The sequence below is a fragment of the Notechis scutatus genome, chromosome Z (genome assembly GCF_049901735.1).
Source record: "Notechis scutatus isolate UNSWTSFEM ecotype Mainland chromosome Z, rNotScu1.2, whole genome shotgun sequence".
In the NCBI taxonomy this organism is placed as follows: Eukaryota; Metazoa; Chordata; class Lepidosauria; order Squamata; family Elapidae; genus Notechis; species Notechis scutatus.
Window position 1 is genome coordinate 67980077 of NC_142025.1, and position 19750 is coordinate 67999826.

The 19750-nt window shown below is 34.6% G+C and overlaps 1 protein-coding gene across 1 annotated transcript in view; it reads right to left on the bottom strand.

The window, feature by feature from the left end:
* VPS41 (VPS41 subunit of HOPS complex) overlaps nt 1-19750 on the bottom strand; it is a 191050-nt gene that overhangs the window by 68307 nt on the left and 102993 nt on the right. The window contains exons 8-10 of the mRNA XM_026674835.2: nt 4613-4732; nt 2936-3082; nt 1734-1800 (exon numbers count right to left, since the gene is read on the bottom strand). Of these exons, the coding sequence (XP_026530620.2) occupies nt 1734-1800; nt 2936-3082; nt 4613-4732 (334 nt within the window). The remainder of the gene's footprint in view (nt 1-1733; nt 1801-2935; nt 3083-4612; nt 4733-19750) is intronic.

A 19750-nucleotide genomic window follows, 5' to 3' on the forward strand; every position in this document is an offset into this window, starting at 1 on the left:
AAGTAAATTGACATTTGAAATTAGAGAACAAGAAGATAAACAATTTTACATGATATGGGATTTGTTTTATCAATGGTTGGATAAAAAGACATGGTAATGTAATAGATTACGAAATCTTGTAATAGAAGTTTAATAGATCGATATAAAATATAATATAGATATATATAACCATTGGATGAAAGTACAATATAAATTTCATAATAAAATCTAGAATATCTCGTATAAAATGATGGAATAAATAGTTTAGTCATGAATGATTAATAACTGATAAACATATAAGCATATGTTAGTTTGACAATGTGAGAATTTATTTAATGTGTGAATAGTGACTATGAAAGGATAGCACAAAAGATTTGTAACCAACTGACACACTGTATGTATATAAAATGGAAGATGGGTTTATGTTTTTATGTTTTGTCTGTATATGTTTGTCTTAAAAAATAAAAATTTTTACATAAAAAAAGATAAAATTGATTCCCTGTTTTATAATATTTAGACTCTCCTTTGTCTTTTATTTCTAAAGTTAAACTATCTGATTCTGCACATGCCATAATTTTTCTTATTCTTTCTGTTTCTGAAAGTATGATTTCATTTTTCCAATATTGTGCATATAATATTCTAGCTGCTGCCAATACATGTACTATTAGATACATAATTTCCTTCTCAAATTTTTCTAATATTATACCAAGAAGAAAAAATTCCGGTTTAAATGGAATACATTCTCCCATCATTTGTTCTATCCATGTTGGAATCAAGTCTCCAATATTTTTTGCAGCATTGCAAGTCCACCACATATGAAAAAATGTGCCTGGTACATCTTTACACTTCCAACAATTTAGAGATATATTTTTAAACATTTTAGAAAGCCTTGCTTTGGTGGAAGATGCCACCTGTAAAACATCTTATAAAGATTTTCTTTATAAGCTGTAGTTAATGTTATTTTATTTGTGGTCCAAAGTTTTTGCCATTTAGCCAATTCAATATTATAACCGAAATTTTTGTCCATGCCACCATTGTTTCTTTAACATGTTCTTCCTCAAGTTTATATTCTATTCATCCATCATCTATTCTTGTTCTAAAAACTACACTGCAGCAATCAGAAGAATACAGCACATAACCAAATATTTCCCTGTGCATGACAATGAAATACCCATATATTATATGGGAATATAATTTCTGAGGTAGCCTCATGTATGATTAGGAGACCATGCATCTTCATCCATATTTTGTACATTGGTTAAGTAAATTGGATCTCACATCTATAAGCATGGACTACCATTTTCTAACGACTTCCTATTTACAGAATCATGCCAGAATCATACCTGAAATACATTGATTTGGTTTTTTTATAAGTGTTTTCTTCCATCGATTTGTTTTCATTCTGTTGTTTTTTTTTTAATCAACCAAATGTTGATCAATTGGTTGCAAAAGAAATTTATTGACTAATTTTCCATCTGAGCCTGACACCATAGTCAACTGAGACATTGAGAGAGTAAGTGGCCTAATGTCAGCCAGCCAATTTTCATGCCTAAGATAGGTCCACAACTTACAGTCTCCTGATGTCTTAATTACTAGATCAAATCAGTTCTCCCCTGAAATATTTTGAATGTACTAAATATATAATATTGCAAGTAAAGACCTTTTTAAAAAGAGGGAAACTTTGTGATTTTGAATGTTTAATTGTAAAAACTATTATTTAGTGTAAGTTACTCACAAAAATATTACATTCGTACCTATTTCCACATAACGACTGGGTAGATCCCGCATTTCACTTGCATGCCGTTCTTTCACTGAGCATATCTATAAAGAAAATAATATTAATTATAATTACTTGTTTTAGAAAATAGTGTAAGATCATACTGATGTATTGGCAAAGTAACCACAGTAATGTTAAGATTATAATTTCAGTAAATATTACAATTTAATGCTAGGAGCAGCATATAAAGTACCTAAATGTCTCAGAAATATCTGTAAGCGTTCATTCTTGTTTAAATTTCAAGTATAACATTAAATTTAGTATCATAGCTTTTATAGTTGTCAGATTAGCAACTGTCAGACTGTAATGGTAAAACCTACAAAAGTCTTTTGTCATGAAATCTACCAAATTTATGCTGTTTGTAGTTCTTTCGTAGAATTTTTTTTGCCTCAGATTCATCCAAGAAAGATTTTGTCTATGGAAAGAACTATGATTCTTTGTTACTTATTTTTATTTTTGCCACAAAATAATTCTTTACATGTTTTTAGCACTGTCTTAAATTCATATCAATATATGTTTCGGTTGGTCAAGAAAATAAGCATTTTTATATACATAACATCATACAACTTCCAAACATTACTTAGGATTCAGTCTTACAATGTCTACTCAAGTAGCCATTGTATTTACAATGTCTACTCAAGTATTCAGTGGTATTTACTTCCACAAAGGAAATGTTAAAGTTTTGTCCTTTTTGGTCTTTGGTTAGAAATGAAGGGCAATTGTTTGGTAGAAAACTGTTGTGTCTGCCCACACTATAACCTCTCCAAGAAAGCATGTATTCAACATCCCAGGATTCATTACTCACTAAAGTTAAGGCTGATGGAAAATAGTTGATAAAACATTCAACTTATATACTACCTTTTCAAACTAAGCAGTTAATGAAACCAAAACTCTTTTAGCAGCTCTCAAAGCACACTACTGGAAGACAAAGGAAGAAGATCATCCCAGTCTTGCCTACTCACATGCTTAAGATAAATCTGTCTGACCACTGGGCATTTGTCATTATTCCTTCTTATGAAGGTCAGCCCAATGACATTTCTATGGCAGCAGGAGTTCTCTGCACAGTAGTCAAATCAAATTTTCTCCCCCCCCCTTCCCTATCGCTTTCACTTTTCAGAAATAATCCTCTGTTTGTCTGTGATAGCAGCAAGCATTTATTACAAAGATAGGTAATTGTACCTTTACTGAATTTCCCCAGCCAATAATCAGTGTTAAATTATCTTTCCAGCAAAGGCTGCAGGGATACATATCAGGACGGAGGCTTATATCGTCTCGGGGCACATTGGTGATTCTTTGCTTAGCAGTCATGTCAAATATCTTCACGCCCTGGAATTTTAATACACAGTAAGAGAGTTCTGTGTGACATTTTTTACACAAAACATAGAAGTATTACAGGCTATATCAAGGTGGTAGCACTATTGGAGGCACAAAAAAGATTTTGGTGAACAATTGGAAAAATTTGGCAGGAAAACTTAATGTGAATTCTCTTCTACAGCAAGCTCTTAAAAATGTAGTAAACAAGGGAAGCAGTTATGTAATTTTACTTTGCTGCCGCAGTTTACAAACAAAACTCACGTATACATACATGCACATTGATCTTTCTTTTTTGTATTTCTTATTATACAAGAAAACTACAAATGTGTGATAAGATTTACAAAATACATGAAATAATTAGTTTTTCTCTGTTCTTTAAATTGTGAGAATTAAGTTGTGCTATCTTCTAAACATGTTGTTTAGAACTAATTTCTTTCTTGAAGTTAGCTTTGTCTAAGCTAGCAAAATTGATTACAAATTCTTTACAAATGTATCATGTTTTCTGACATGGAAACTGAACAAGATGTGGTTATGACCAAGAGATGAAACTCTTTATGCTTCCACTTTTGTAATTACAAAACTGTAAATTATTTGGACAATATCTCCTCTTGGACAAGAATTTCAAATCACAGTATACAGAAGTGAATGCTACAATTTCTTCCTTTCAGGAGAAAAAACATATACTAACAAGATGTTCCATTGTTTTAACACTGATTGCCAAAATTAAACTAGAAATGTTTGAAGTAGAAATATCTGTCTCTTAAACTTATGGGAAGACTCTACAAAATTGCTCTAAAACTACTTTATGTAGGGGGGGAAGCCCCTTCTTTCCTTAAACTTTTTTAGAATATTTATTAGCCTTATACATGACTGAATACTCTCACAAGATGTAGTATTTAAAAGGTCCTACATAATGACTTTTCTGGTTGCACATCTTAGTCTCCCTTTAAATGTTTCTAAACTACAGCTCCCAGAATTTTTCACCATTGATTATGATGTGAGGAAATTTGAAGCATTCAAATGTCCAAATTAGAATATTTGGAAGGTACAGGTCTCCTAGTTCTGCCTTAAAGAAAACGCACTGATTTTGGGAGGGAAATCGTGAAGGAATGTGATGGTATTACGTTTCCCAGAAAAGTGAGTAAGAGTACATTTTTCTTCTGAACTTTGAGGAGTTATTCTACAGATTTATGTTTTCCTACTAGCAAAAAGTGAGAATTACATTAAAACCATGGCAGAGGGTAAGAGAAATATTTAAGACTTCATATGACAGTAAGTCAACAGTTCTTGTTCATAAAGCAATCTACAATCTATGGTTTTGGGCTGAAGAATCCTAAATAAGAGTTTATTCTACAATCCTCTGCAAATTAAATTTCTAAACATTTCCTAAATGACGATAACAATGTGTCTCTTGAACAAGTTACAGGCTTATCTTTTCTGCCTTCAGTTTTAAAATACACATGCTCACACATATGAAATCACTTTAAGATGAATTAAGGTAATGACACCAGAGAAGTACACTATCAACCCAGCAGAACTCACCATATTGTTGGCCCATGCAATCAGATTTCCTCTCCATTTCACACTCCTTATAGGTCCCTCTCCTTCATGTAAAACAGAATGCTTCCATCTATTCATCCAATTCTTTTCAAATAACAATAACTGGGTAGAAGAGTAATTTTTAAGTTTTTAAAATAAATTAATATAAATAGGTATATCATATATATAAAGTTCACTGTAAAATAAAAAGTACAGGAGAAAATGTCTTCAGTTTTTAAATGACCGCAACAAGAAAGACAATATAGGCAAAGAAATACAAGCAGAACTAAAAGTGTAAGATTTTAGTTCATTACATAAAATCTAGGATAGGCAAAAATGTAATCCAGAATTTTTGCTTTTGAATGGTTTGATAAAGTTAATCACCCAGTATGATTTAAATGTCATACTTTCAAAATATTAACCTGTGTAAAGTGGACAATATCAATTACTACAGCAAATACGTATAAACAAGGAGATTCATAAAGATTTACATACTTTGTCTTCATGTTTTATTCCTTCCTTCTCATGTAACCATGGGAAGAAAACTAGAGTGCTTCTCTTCACTTTTCATCTAAATACACATAATTGCTCTTTCTATGGTTCATAAAATATATTATTAGATGCAGCTTACATTATTTGAACTGGTGACTCCTAAGGAAATGGACAGTGCTTTCTGTGCTGTCAGTTTGGCACCTGGATCCTGGCCCCCTACTCAGCTGTAAAAGCAGCCAGGGAGATGAACCACAATTGTGCCCATACAGTAAATTAGCTCCTTTGACAAAGAAGTGGCCCCTCGTCACCACCTCTTTGGCAGTGATGTGTCCCACTTCAGGAAGCTGTCCTTGGCATGGATGAAAGATTTTGGATATAGTATAAATTTGGATGGATGGCAAAATTTATGGGAACAAAATAAAAAAATGACTTTGGCCACATTGTTTAAAGAAAATTTATATAAATTGTTTTATAGATGGCATATTCCACCATCAAAATTGGCTAAAATGTACTCAAATCTTTCCCCTGTGTGTTGGAAGTGTAATAAGGAAAATGGAATGTATTATCATCTATGGTGGAATTGCAAAGAAGCCCAAATATTTTGGCAGAAAATCCAGAAATGGTTAGAAGAGATGTGTAAAATTAAAATAGAATATAGACCTGAATTTTTCTTGTTAGGAATTAATGAGGGAAAATATGATAAAGATATTATATACTTCATAATCCATGTAATCACAGCTGCAAGATTAGCCTATGCCCAACAGTGGAAATGTAAGGAAACCCCAGGAGAAACAGAAATAATTAGGAAAATTTGGATGTGCGCAGAAATGGATAAATTGACAAAAGAATTAAAAAATAAGGATGAATCTGATTATTACAAAATATGGGATAAGTTTTATCACTGGTTGGAAAAAAGGAAGGATCAAGAAAATAAGACGATTAAGGTTGATGTATATATTATATACTATGTATATAGAATGTATATATGTATTATTATTTATACAACTTAGCGATGTAAGACAATTATGTGGGTTGGGAGGATTGCACCATGTTCATTGGTTTTAAATGTCTTTTTCTTTCTTTTTTGTGTATGTTTAATAATTTTTTTTTAAAAAAGAATATCTTTGGACCCAGCAAATTTTGATAACTAATTATCAGTCATGAAACTCCCATTCCTTGTGAAGCTTATTGAGAAGATGGTCAGTCAGCAGAATCCTGCAGGAAATTCATTATCTAGACATGGGTTTCAGACTAAGATTTATTATTGAGTTATCATATTAATGACCTCTAGTGGAGTTGGGATGATGATTGTGCCTTGCTCTTCTTGCTCTCTTGGCAACTTTTGATATAGTCAACTACCGTATCCTTCTGACCTGTTTCTCTCTTACAGTGGTTCTCTTCATTTCTTTGGTGCCAGTTCCAGTCAGTTAGTGGCAAGAAGACATTGTTCACTATGCCCCTCACTTATAATCTCTAACCCCTCTTCCCTCCTTTTCAATATCTTCATGAATGGCTTGGTAAATTTATCTGCTGGTTTGGTATTTGGTATAATCAATATGCTGATGATGTCCAAGTATATCTTTTGATCCTGGATTGGCCAAGTGCGCCTGTCAGGGTTCAGTCCCAGAAATGAGAGGCTGTGTGGGTTTGAATGAGGAAGAACTGTCTTCAATTCAGTCCTATCAGGATAAAGTGCCTGTGCATGCTTGTACAGATATGGGATATTCCAACATTGATCCTTCAAGCAGTCATTCCTAATTACCCCCAAAGCAACACATAACAGAGCCACATGGGGCTGCTCTTGAAGACCACCTAGAAGTTTCAGCTGGCCCAGAATACAGCTGCACAGCTGTCAGGGTTCCAAGTAATAAATCCATTTCAAACAACACTCCAAGACAATTAGATTCCTCAAAGAATAGCTTTATTGGAAATACCGTATTGGCACTTATTTAGTGAAAAACCACTCTGAAAAGTCCTGTGGGTTTGCACCTAATTAAAAGTAAAAGTTTTTCTCTCAATCCCAAACAATCAGTCACATGGTCCAATCAAGACGCTATCTGATGGTGCGTGACAACACTCCTCCTTCCTCCAACCAGGTGTAAGAACGTCCTTTGTTCTCAAGAGAAAGTATTATTTTTTAACTACATAAGCCCAGCTATCTCTAATCCCCCTCCCTATTCCTCAACTCTAGTGTGGCAGCACTGAAGCTCCAAGATGGTTTCATCCAGGCAAGCTTCAGGATTGAACAGGCTGCCCCTCTCAATTGAAGTGGATTTCTGGCAAGACAAAGCATATGGGGGAAATTAGTTGACTCATCTTAACCCCCCACCTTCCTCCACCTGGAGGTCCCTTTGGCTTCTGAGAACCCATAATGAAACTGCTTAACCAACCTATCTGCCTTTACATCCCAGCTCTTGAAAAAAGTGGCCTCAGAGAGAGGGTATTGTTAGGAATGTAAGTCACCTAACATTTGGGTTGGAAATATATAAACCAGGATAAACATTTTAATACTGTTTCTTTAAGGGAATGCTAAAATTGTAATTGGGTGTGGTTCCTCAAACAGCCATATGATGGAGCCAGAAACCTGGGTTGTTTAGTTCTGTTGTTGCTGAGAGTGTTGCCGTTCCTGCATTTTTCCTATTGACTGTTGCTGATCATCGTTAGTCTTGGATTTGATGTGAGTCTTTTACTAAACTGTTTATGATACTGGACTTTGTTATTTGGATTATCCCTGGAATGAAAACTGACTGCTTTAACCGTGAATGACTTGGACTGTTTTGTTGGACTTTGCTTAAACATTTATTGGAAGTAAAAACCTACATTTTTATTATACAGTGTATCTGGGTGCTGGTTGTGTGTTATTCAAACACTACTCTCAAATACGTCTCCCTGTATGCGTACATTCGCCTAACGGGGAATTACCTCAACACTGGTTATGGGCCCAGGCCATACCAGGCTCAGATAACTGAGAGTTAGTGTGAATACACAGTACTGTATACAGACAGCTTTTACTGTTTAATTGTGGGTTACTGTCCTGGTAAAGATGGCACAAGACACTTCAACCAGTCTATCACTGATAACCCGGTTGGATGGAACAAACTATGTTTCCTGGTCTATGAAGTGCAGTCTACTTCTGCGTAGAGAAGGTTTATGGAATGTAGTTCAAAATCCACTGGATGTAAATGCTTGGGATCCAAATAATGAGGATGATGCCAAGAAGCTTGCTGACTTTAAACAGAACAACGAACAAGCTCTTTGTATAATTGGACTAACACTGAGTGACCAGCAGCTAGTCCATATTCATGGAGAAGAGTCTGCTGCTAGGTGTTGGGAGAATTTGAAGAGGATTTATGTTTGTGACAGTGTAGGTGCACACATACATCTTACACCTAAACTGTTTAGAGCACGTCTTCTGAAAGGTGGAGATATGTTAGCTCATTTGAACTTCATGAAAAGAACTTTTCAAGAGCTACATGAAAAGGAACTGATATTTTCAGAGCTGCATCAAGTTTACACCATTCTTTCCTCATTGGATGAAAGTTATGATGATTATGTATCTTCACTGGAAGTCCTGACCAGAGATAAACTGACACTGACTGACATAACCGGAAGGTTGTTAGAAGAAGCAAGAAGACGGCTAGATAGGGACCAACTGAGGAAGGAACAACCACAAGAAGAGGATTTGTCTTCAACTGCCTATACTGTTAGGAAATGTTTTTCTTGTGGGGCTAGGGGATGTACAGCTAAATTCTGTAAGAAAGGAAAACAACAGAATACTGGTAATCACCAGAAGGCCAAGAAGAATGTTAGTTTAGCTATGTCTAGCAATTCAACTGTAAACCATGATTTGTGGGTAGTTGATAGTGGAGCATCGTAATGCATTATTAAAGATAGAAAAAAGTTTGTAAAGATGTCCACGAGTAAGCAACATGTATCATTGGCAAATAGATGGAAGATTAAAGCATCAGGTGAAGGCACTGCATATTGTTCTTGTATAAACAAACATTTAACTATGTTATATGTGCCTAAACTGAAATTTAATTTATTATCAGTAAGGGCTTTAGTTAATCTTGGTTATGTAGTAACCTTTAGGGGAGACAACTGTATAATAGAGAAAGAGGGTAAAAGTGTTACTGCTACATTAGAGAATGATTTATATGTGATACATGATGACCAGTTGAAGATGGCTAACTCAGTTTATAACAATGCTAAGCCACATGATGAATGTATACATAGATGTCTAGGGCATATTAATTTCAAAATGCTCAAACAAACTGTTGAATTGTCAGAGGGAGTAAAATTGAAACCCTGTAGCAAGTATTTAAACTGTAATGCCTGTAGCCAAGAGAAGAGCAAGGTTACTCCTGCAAACAGGCTAAATGGGTTTAAGACCAAAGAACCTTTAGAGGTTGTGTTTGCTGACATAATTGGTCCTAAAAAACCAAGTTTAGGAGGTGCCTGCTATATTTTGAGTATTATGGACCATTACTCATGATATGGTTTCTGCTATCTTATGAAACATTCCAACATTTCTTTAACTGGCTAAGGTTTACTGAGAGAAAAATGAAAAGTAAAGCAATTACTTTAGTTACTGATAATGGAACTGAATTTGTTAACAAAAGATTCCAAAATATTTTGAAATTGGCTGGTGTTGAGCATAAACATTCTGCACCTTACAGACCACAACATAACTCATTTGTAGAATGAAGAGGGCAAACATTACAAGCCATGGCTCGCACTATGTTATCTGATTCAGGTTTACCTGAAACACTGTGGGGTAAGGCCATAATGTGTAGTAATCATGTTTTAAACAACGTAGTTAATACAACAACTGGTGAATTGCCATTCACTCGTTGGCATGGCAGAAAACCAAATTTAAGTTACCTACACACATTTGGATCTCCAGCATGGGTTCATATTCCCTCACAAGTAAGACTGAAAGGGCAACATAGAGCTAAGAAGTTATTTTTTGTGGGTTATGAGGCCAACCATAAATCGTTTAGATTCTGGGATCAAGGCACAGCTCATGTTTATTGTAGTGCTAATGCAAAATTTCTTGAGCACGTTGGGTGGAATAAACTGGAACAGGAATCCAGCAATGATATTATTATTGACACCCAAATAATCCCTAAAGATAAAATAAGTAAACCACAAATAGCCATTAAAGAGGAAGAACAGGCAGAGGAGGTTAGCCCTGTATTACCAAGACGTTCAACCCGAGTAACACGACCACCTGACAGATATCAGGCAAGTGTTGTATGCCAAATGAATACAGTTCCAAGTAATTATAGTGAACTAAAACTGTATCCTGCTAAGGATCAGGCTGCTTGGCAGGAAGCAATGGATAAGGAATTAGAATCTTTTAAAAGATTGGAGGTATACGAAAATGTTAAGTTACCACCAGATAAACATGCCATAGGATGTAAATGGATATATAAACTGAAGACAGATGTAGATGGGACTGTTACCCATAAAGCCAGGTTAGTAGCACAAGGGTTTAATCAGACAGCAAATTACTATGATGAGGTGTTTGCACTTAGTCTGAAGGCTACTACATTAAGGGCAGCTTTAGTGTGGGCAGCTAAGGAGAAATACATTGTAAATCATTTGGATGTAGAGACAGCATATCTGCATGCACTGTTGCAACACTATATTTAAAGAAACCTTTAGGTATCAAAACTGATAAAACAACTGATTGCTGGAAATTAAAAAAGACTCTTTATGGTTTGAAGCAATCAGGATATGAGTGGAACCAATGTATAGTTAAAGAATTAACTAAAATAGATTTTGTAGCTGGCATGGCTGATCCATGTTTGTTTAAAAGAGAAAGTAATGGTGTAATTTCATTGCTGTTATTATTTACTGATGACATAGCATTAATCACCAAAACTGAACAAGAAGCTACTGAAATAATTTCACTGTTAGAACAGAAATTTAAGATAAAACAGTTAGGAGAAATCAAACAATATCTTGGTTTAAAGATAGATAAAACTAGGGGAGGATGCAAAATCTCACAGGCAGATAAAATTAACCAATTACTAAAAAGTTTTAAAATGGAACTTTGTAAACCAGCTAAAACACCAATGAGCCAGGAGTTTAGCCATAGTGATGTTCAAAGTCCTATTTTTGATAAGAACATTTATCAGTCCTTGATTGGTAGTTTATCTTATCTCAGTAATTGGTCAAGGCGAGATATAGCATTAGTGTTAACCAATTAGCGAGGTTTAATGCGGAAACAACTGAAAGGCACTGGCAAGCTGCTAAGCGTGTTAAGATATCTAAAACAAAGAACGCATTATGCATTGTATTTGGAGCCTAAGAATGAACTAAGTTTACTGCATATGCCAATGCAAGTTTCACTACAGACATAAATACACGTAAATCTACATCAGGGACTGTAGTATTATTAGGAAAAGTGTTGATTGGATGGAGGTCTATTCCACAGAAACATCTAAGTTTATCAACAATGGAGGCTGAATTATCATGTTTGTCTTTATTATGTACAGATTTAGTTTGTTATAAGCAACTATTGATTGATATGGGAATTGATGTAACAGATTCTATTGTTGTTTCTGAAGATAACCAATCAGCAATACAGATGGCTTCAAATCTTGCTGCTAAGACAAGATCAAAACTCACAGATTTAATATATTTAAATGTGAGACAATATGTGAAAAGTAAGATGATTAAGCTGGAATACTGTATGTCAGAAAATAACATCGCAGATCATTTTACAAAAGCCCTCCAGGAAGTGTCTCCAGGTCAATAAGGCCCAATGAACTATGTACACTTCTTTCTCCCACATGGTCCATCTCCTCTTGCTTTCTGTCAGTTTTTTGGAGGCATATGTGCAGGGTTGAAAATTACTATCAAAGTTTTTCTGGAGAACTGCCATGTTGGCCTGGATGACAAAGTGTTCTCCTGGGTCAGGGTGCCTGACGGTTGGCGCCTAAGCAAACAAGTTCTTTAACTTCTCGAATGCTGACTGGCACTCTAAAGTCCAGTTTAGGGGTTGGCTTGACCATGGCCATTGCAGGCCTCCCCGTCTTCAATAGCTACATGATGAGCAGGGCAATTTCATCAAAGGAAGTAATAAACAGTCGGTAGAAGTTTGCGAACCCCAGGTAGCTCTGAATCTGCTTTCTGGTTCATTGCGGCTGCCAGTCTAAGACTGCTTTGACTTTGGCTGGATCCATCTCCACCTCCTTGTTTGACACTCAGTAGCCATGTAGCGGATTGTATGGAATTCACATTTTGACAGCTTCATGTACAGCTTAGCAGTGAAGAATTTTTCCAGGACCTGGGGCACCAGTTTGATTTGTTCTTCTAAGGTTTCAGTGAAGTTCAGAATGTTGGCCAAGTACACAAGGATTTCTTTGCACCTCGTTTATTAATTGCATGAAGACTGTGGGAGGCCCCTGTAGTCCAAAAGGTATTACTTTGAACTGAAAGCTGCCTAAAGGGCAGTTAAAGGCAGTCTTCCATTCACCACCTTCTTTGATTTGCACTCTATTTTATGCCTCCCACAGGTCTAGTTTGGTGAACACCTCCCTTTTTGCCACCTCACTTTTCCTTCATGAGGGGCAGCAGGAAGGTATTTTCCAAACATACTGGATTAATTCTTCTAAAATCCACACATAATCTCATCAACCCATCTTTTTTCTCTTTGAAGAGGACAGGGGATGCTACTCTGGACTTGGCCAGCTGTATAAACCCTCAGGTTAAGTTGTGTCGATGTAGTCTCTTAATTCTGTCATCCCTTTGGGGTCTTAGAGTACATTTTTTTGCTTGGGCAATTTTGTCCCTGGAACGAATTTATAATATTTTTGATCAAACAGCAACAACAACAATTTTTGATCACACAGTCAGCCAGATGTTTAGATTGCATTTGGCATTTTTATGTCTTAGGAATGACCCAGGATAGGCTGATGATTGAAGTTTAATGATGGTAAAGATATTGTAATAGGAGATAAACTGTTCCAAGTAAACCTGCCTTTTGCAATTGGCTGATCATGATTTTTTCAATGCCAATGGTGTTCAGGTAGTGCTCCAGTTGCTACCCTTGCTCTCTTTTGCCAAGGTTATCTATTTCTGCTTGGAGATCTTTATATTTTATTATTTGCTCTTTTTTATTTGTTTATAATATAAAATACAAAAGCAAACAGTAGGAAAGATAAGGGAAGGAAGAGTGCAGAAAAGAAGGGAAAAAGAAAGAAAAAGCATTGACTTCCGACTGCCTTTGGTGCAGTAAAAAAAGATAGTAACATCAAACCTCAATGTTTAACTTTTACATTGTACTATATATTAGCCATTTCTATATCAACAAATCTATCTAATCAGTAAAACACAAAATCAAAATTTCATTTATTTTCACCTCAAGCATAAAGTCCAGAGCGGTTTCCAAATAGAAATGAAAATACTTCTGCTTTTTTCTTTTCTATTAAGGTTTTGTTTTATTATATAAAATACAAAGAAAATATAAAGATACAAGCAGAAACTTTTCTTTTGGGTTTAATGGAAAAAGAACTGGAAAAAAATTTGGAACTTTGATGTTATATATGTTGATGGTGGCAAGATTACTTTGTGCACAAAAATAAAAGGATATTTCAATGGAAGAATAGCTGCAAAAGTTGATGGAGTTTGCAGAGATGACCAAATTGACTGCTTTGATATCACTTTTTAAAAACTTTCTCTTAATACAGGTACTCTCAAATACATTTTCAATAACATTTGCCTACTTTTAAGTATTACTTAAGCATTATATATATGTAAAAAAATTACAAAAGAAAATGATGTACTAATTTAAAGAAAAATGATGTTAAAAGGATGTAAAAGAAAAAATATATATTATTCCATAAGGGTAGTTTGGAAGGAAGGATCTAAAAGTAATACTGAAGTTTAAATCTTGTATGCTAAGAAGTTAAAGAAAAAGATATATTAGAAAGTGCTGATTTTAAAAAAGTGTGTTTTTTTTTAAAAAAAGTTTAGGTGGGAAAAAATAGGGTTGCACACAGACACCCCTTTTTTGCAGTAAGGTCAAAGAACTTGAAAGAATATAATGAATGTTTGTAAATAAAAATGATGATAATTCACAAAGATTATTAGGTGCAAATAGAAATACATACTATTTTCATAGCAAGGAAGATAATGCAGGAATGGTTAAATTGATTATTTTATTCAAAGAGGAAAATATGTTTTCATTTGGATATCACTTCTGGATGTTGTGCTTGTGATGAAAAAAAATGAAACTTTGATTTTGATTTTGTTGATCAGAAACATTTGTCTTTATAGAAATGGCTAGTTATATATTAATATTTAAAAGCAAAAAGTTGAGGTTGGGGTATTTTTATGTTGTACTGTGCTAAGAAGAGTCAGAAGTCAATGTCCTTTTTTTTCTTTTCCCTTGTATCTCACACCCTCTTTCCAGTGGTGGGATTCAAAATGTTTTACTACCGGTTCTGTGGGTGTGGCTTAATGGGCGTGGTGGGGGAAGTATACTGTAAAATCTTTATTCCCACCCCATTCCAAGGGAAGGATACTGCAATCTCTCCCCACTCCACTAACCTGCTTTCCAGCTCTGTTCTCCTATACAGGGCAAAAAAAGAAGACCCAGCTGATCAGCTGGGACTCAGGAGGCAGAGAATAGAGGGGGCGGGGCCAGTAAGAGGTGGTATTCAGAACTACTCAAAATTTCCGCTACCAGTTCTCTGAACTAGTCAAAATTCCACTACTGGTTCTCCAGAACTGGTCAGAACCTGCTGAATACCACCTCTGTCCCTTTCCCCAACTCCCTTTTTTCCCTTAATTTCTTCTTTTCACTTTAAGAATATTCTGTATTAGAATATGAGTCCTAGTCCAATATTTCTTTGCATTATCACATGTCCACCACAAATGATAAAAAGTCCCTTCTTTACAAATTTTGAAGTATATTCTCGATAACTTATCTGGTATATTTTATTATCTTCTCAAATTCTTCCCCTTCTACCCTGCTATAGAAGATATTACAATATCCACTATACAGACTTTTTATCTTTTTTATCAAGAATTGTTAAGTCTTGAGTGTTATGGGACAGGCTCTGGTCTGTTTGAATTCTAAAGTTCCAGAACACCTTAGCTTCTTTATTTTCTCTGGGAACAGAGTCCTTTACAAAGATTTAGGATAAGCAGATGTTGATGTTTCATAATGATAATAGTATCAATCAATCTATTACAGTTGGAGATCAGCAAAGTGTTAAAAGTATTATTGCAGGATAAGCTGTTCCAATCCTGGTGGTATTAAAATATTTTTAAGTTGTTTTGGGATTGCCCCTGAGGTGCCCATTACTATTGATATTATCTTCTTTTGGCATAATCATTATATACATTATTATGATTTGTTGTACAGTTAGCCAGATGTTCGGACTGGATCTGGCACTTTTATCCACCTATTGAATCCTTCCCAAGATGTTGATGTTTTATAATGTTGAAGGTATCGTCCAGGATATCTTTACTGTTCTGAATAAAATTGCCTTTTGCAATTAATAAATTATGGTTCTGTCAGTCAATTTCTATTTGCAGACCTTTGTCTTGTATTCTGTTGTCTCCAAGTACTGTCATGCCCATCATTGTCATCATCATCATCATCATCATCATCATCATCATCATCATCATCATTTGGTCACACATTATTATTACAGTATAATTAATCAAATTATTGAGTTTACTTACTTCAATCAAACATATATAATACTGTAATAGTTTGCCCAGAATCAAAAATAATTAGAAATTTTCCCTTCACAACAGGAAAGTAAAAGGAATCCATGATTCTGAGTGTTATACATAACTGTTAAACTATGGTATGATTAGTAGTGCTGTGGAATACCACAAATGGGATATCCAATATTCACTTAATCTCTTATTTATTACAGTCCCTGATATCTCCATACTACTATAGCCAGTCTCTCAAAATTCAGCAGATTTTGATAAGGCTGCTGTTAAAGTTAGGTATTTAAGCAATTACATAGATTGAATCAAAAACTACTTGCACTTAGTACAGCTATACGGAACTTAATGTATCAAAATACAATTATGTTCTATTGGTTTCAACATTTACATCTAGATTTAATCTTGGATTTACTCTGTTTTTTTCTGCAGATCATATAATTTTTTTGCCTTTAATCCATAATCCAATTTGAAAGCCAGTAGGGTATGATAATTAAAGCTATTGGATTAGAAGCTGGGAGTTGCATCTATCTTAGGTACAGACACCAATTGGATGACTCTGGCACACTACCTTTCTTTCAGCATTAATAAGACAATCGCAAGCCACTTCTGCAAATGTTACCACGAAAATTACGACGATTTAAGTTGCCAGGAATCCAGATTGACTGAAAGACATACATATTCTAATATATATTTCTTGAATATGTAGTGTTCACCTTTGAGATTTTACAATGAAAAATATTGTGTTTATAATATTAAATAAGATTGTGGGAAGGAAAGACTACTTTGCAACATTTGCTTCGTAAGAAGCTTTTCCCCTAATTTCTATTATAGTTGCTAAAGACAAACCAGTTTGCAAATTGTTATGGAAGAAACAGTGAGGGGGGGGGGGGAATCACCATTAATTGCCTGGATCAAGGCCAGTGTATGAATAGAGAATGAGTAAGCACCAACTCATGGAAACCTGTATGTAATAATTATTATTCAACTATTAAACTGATTTTTTGCTTAAGAAAAATAGAGTGTGATTATTTTATGCACAACCACAAGAAGGTATCAAAAGACAAACATTTTGAAACAAGTTCAAAATTAGTCACAGTAAATTAGATTGAAGAAAGTTGATAAACTAAAACACATACTTGCATTATTAAAGAAACAAAAATTGTGCAGTTTTCACCATTTACATGTATGACTTCAATTGAATGCAGCAAAAATAAATTCATTTCATATTAAATCAACTTAAATTAATGCCTTTCATCAAACGGATTATGAGCAGACTATTGTAAAACAAGAAAACAGAAGGGAGATGAATATTTCTGTTATGCAAAACTGATTACTGTTATTATTTCAATGGCCCTTAGTACTTGTGTAATTGTGTCATAGACATCACAAGAAAACATTTCCCAGGGAAGGGTGAATAGACCATACATTCAGTGTAGGTTGTGGAAATAATTTATATTCAGAATAGAGTCCTCTACATATTATTTTGTTTGCTAATGAGCCAGTTTGCTTCTTTTAGGGGGAGGGGAGAGGCATCACTTTGATTTTATATATTTCACAATTTCACATGATTTTTCAAAAAAATTATCCATATTTTGAAAAATACAAAACACTGCCTTATGCCAAATTATATTGAACTAAATCAACAATGATCTAATCTTCAGTCTTTTCAGCATTACTTGGAGAAGGGAGTGATAAAATCTGGAATATTATTATTGTATATTAAATTTGTACTTGTCCAGTTCCAAAAACCCAGGACAGTCCACAGAAAAGACGTAATGCCCCTCCCCCAATAAATACCCCTCACCAAATACAATGATGAACAAGAATAAAAAGAGGAAATAAATTTTAAAAAGCAGAGATTGTTTCCACTGAGCTATCACTCTTCCTCACCTTGGATTAACATTTTATAGAAATGGTGATACAGTTTATTTATTTAGTTTATGGCTTATCATTCATGGACTAGCAATATATATTAACTTTTCACCTAGATTAGCAAAACACAATAAAATATAAAGGTAAAAAAGATCTAAGTTTAAATATCAAGTCTAGGACATGTAGCCATTGAAGTGCAGCCATGATTATATTTAAAAAAATAAGATACTGGACTGTTCTATGCCTCAGCTTACAGACAGTCATAATATAATCTTGTTCAGAGTATTGCAGCGTAAATTCAGCGCCAGGAAAGTAAACACAGATGACTGAGGCTTCATTTAACTTCTTTATAAACATATAAAATAAATTTTACAATACCAATTGTAGATTTCTCCAACATGGAGCAAACTCAAACAGAAGCATACATGTTACAGGTTCAGAGCAGAACAGCAACTCAACTTCAGCAGAAAACAGACATCAATTTCACTTTAATTCAGCACGCAAGCAAGACACATAGCAGAGAAGAAAAGAAGTTTAATTTTCAATAGACAGACTCAGAGTTTAACATAGCTTCAGAGCTTCATATAGAGCCACACCTAGGGTACTTCTAGTTTCAGTTTCCAAACAATCCTCATTGACTGACTTAGTTGCTATGCCTATTCATTGGCTGTCCTTGTTACCATGTTCTATTCCAATTCATGAATATACTCTGACACTCCTCCCTTCATAACTGGAATAGACATAAATCCAATTAACTTTAATATTCTTCAGATACCTGTATTTAAAGATCCACATTCACAGTTCCCTCCAAATACATGAGAATTCCTTTTTATACCTATCTAACGCATTGATCCCCACCTTTTAACTTTCCAGTGTATATGCAATCATCAGCCTTGCAACTCTTGAACCCAAGACTTTTCAGTGCAGTATCTAAACAGATATTCCAATTCCTGGCTGACTGCTTCCGCCCATAAATGGTCTTGTTCAATTTATATAAGTTTAGACTTGCCACAGAAAAGTTTACAAAGCACCTATTTCAAATAACATTTCTTGATTGTATATTCTTACTTGCCCTCTTGTACTGTATATTGCATTTTGGATTCAAATGCAAAAAAAATATTTTGGAGCACAGAGAAAGGAATGCTGCACCTGTTTGTAATTCTTTAAGGCAGCTGCATTTTTTTCCTGGGATGATGCACCTTCCTGGGATTATGCCTTTCTTCCCCAGAAAAGGCCATATTTTGTTTAAAAAATTGCAGACAAATGCATCCCTGTCCACCATAGCAATGCACAGTCCTGCACTTATAATTGTTCTGCTTTTTTTAAGATAGACTAACGTATTTCTAAAGAAAACACTGGCTGCAGATAATTCTCTTTTTCACATTGCAGGAAAGTTCAGAAATGGCTCAGTGAGTTAGCAACTGACTGGCTGATTTTGTGTCAGTCAATCCCTCTCTCAGCCCAGCCTACCTCATAGGACTGTAGTGCAGAAAATAGGAAGAGGAGGAGGGACATTTGGAATGTTTGCTGCTTTGAATTACTTATAAAAATAATGATTGAATACAAATAAAGAAATAATAGATTTTTTTGGAAGATGGTGTTTTGCTTTGTGGAAAGTCAACTTCCCATTTTTTAAAAAAGTTTTAACATATTTTGAAGAATATAAATACAGGTGGAGTAGATAAATTGCCAAGCATTAAGGTATTAACAGGCATACATTGGTCCTCTGGGTGGTACAAATGGGGACCCCAGGCCTCAGGTAATTAGTATAGAAATCCAATAGTCGTTAAATCACCATTCTCTTGTCTTCTTTTTTAATACTGCAATCCACCCTTCTCAGAGAATCTGATTTCTGCAAATTCAGAGAGCCTATCAAAATAGTCAACATGAACAGTTTCTAGGAAAAATTATCACATGAGCTTATTTAAATAATTGGAAAATACAGTACAAAGTAATTGTGTGGAAACATGGTCCAATATTTTTATTTTCATAAAGCATTGTTGCCAAAAATAGTTGTTTTCAATTCTAAGATACTTGGGGTTTTTTTTGTAAAAGTTTTATTGGGTTTTTACA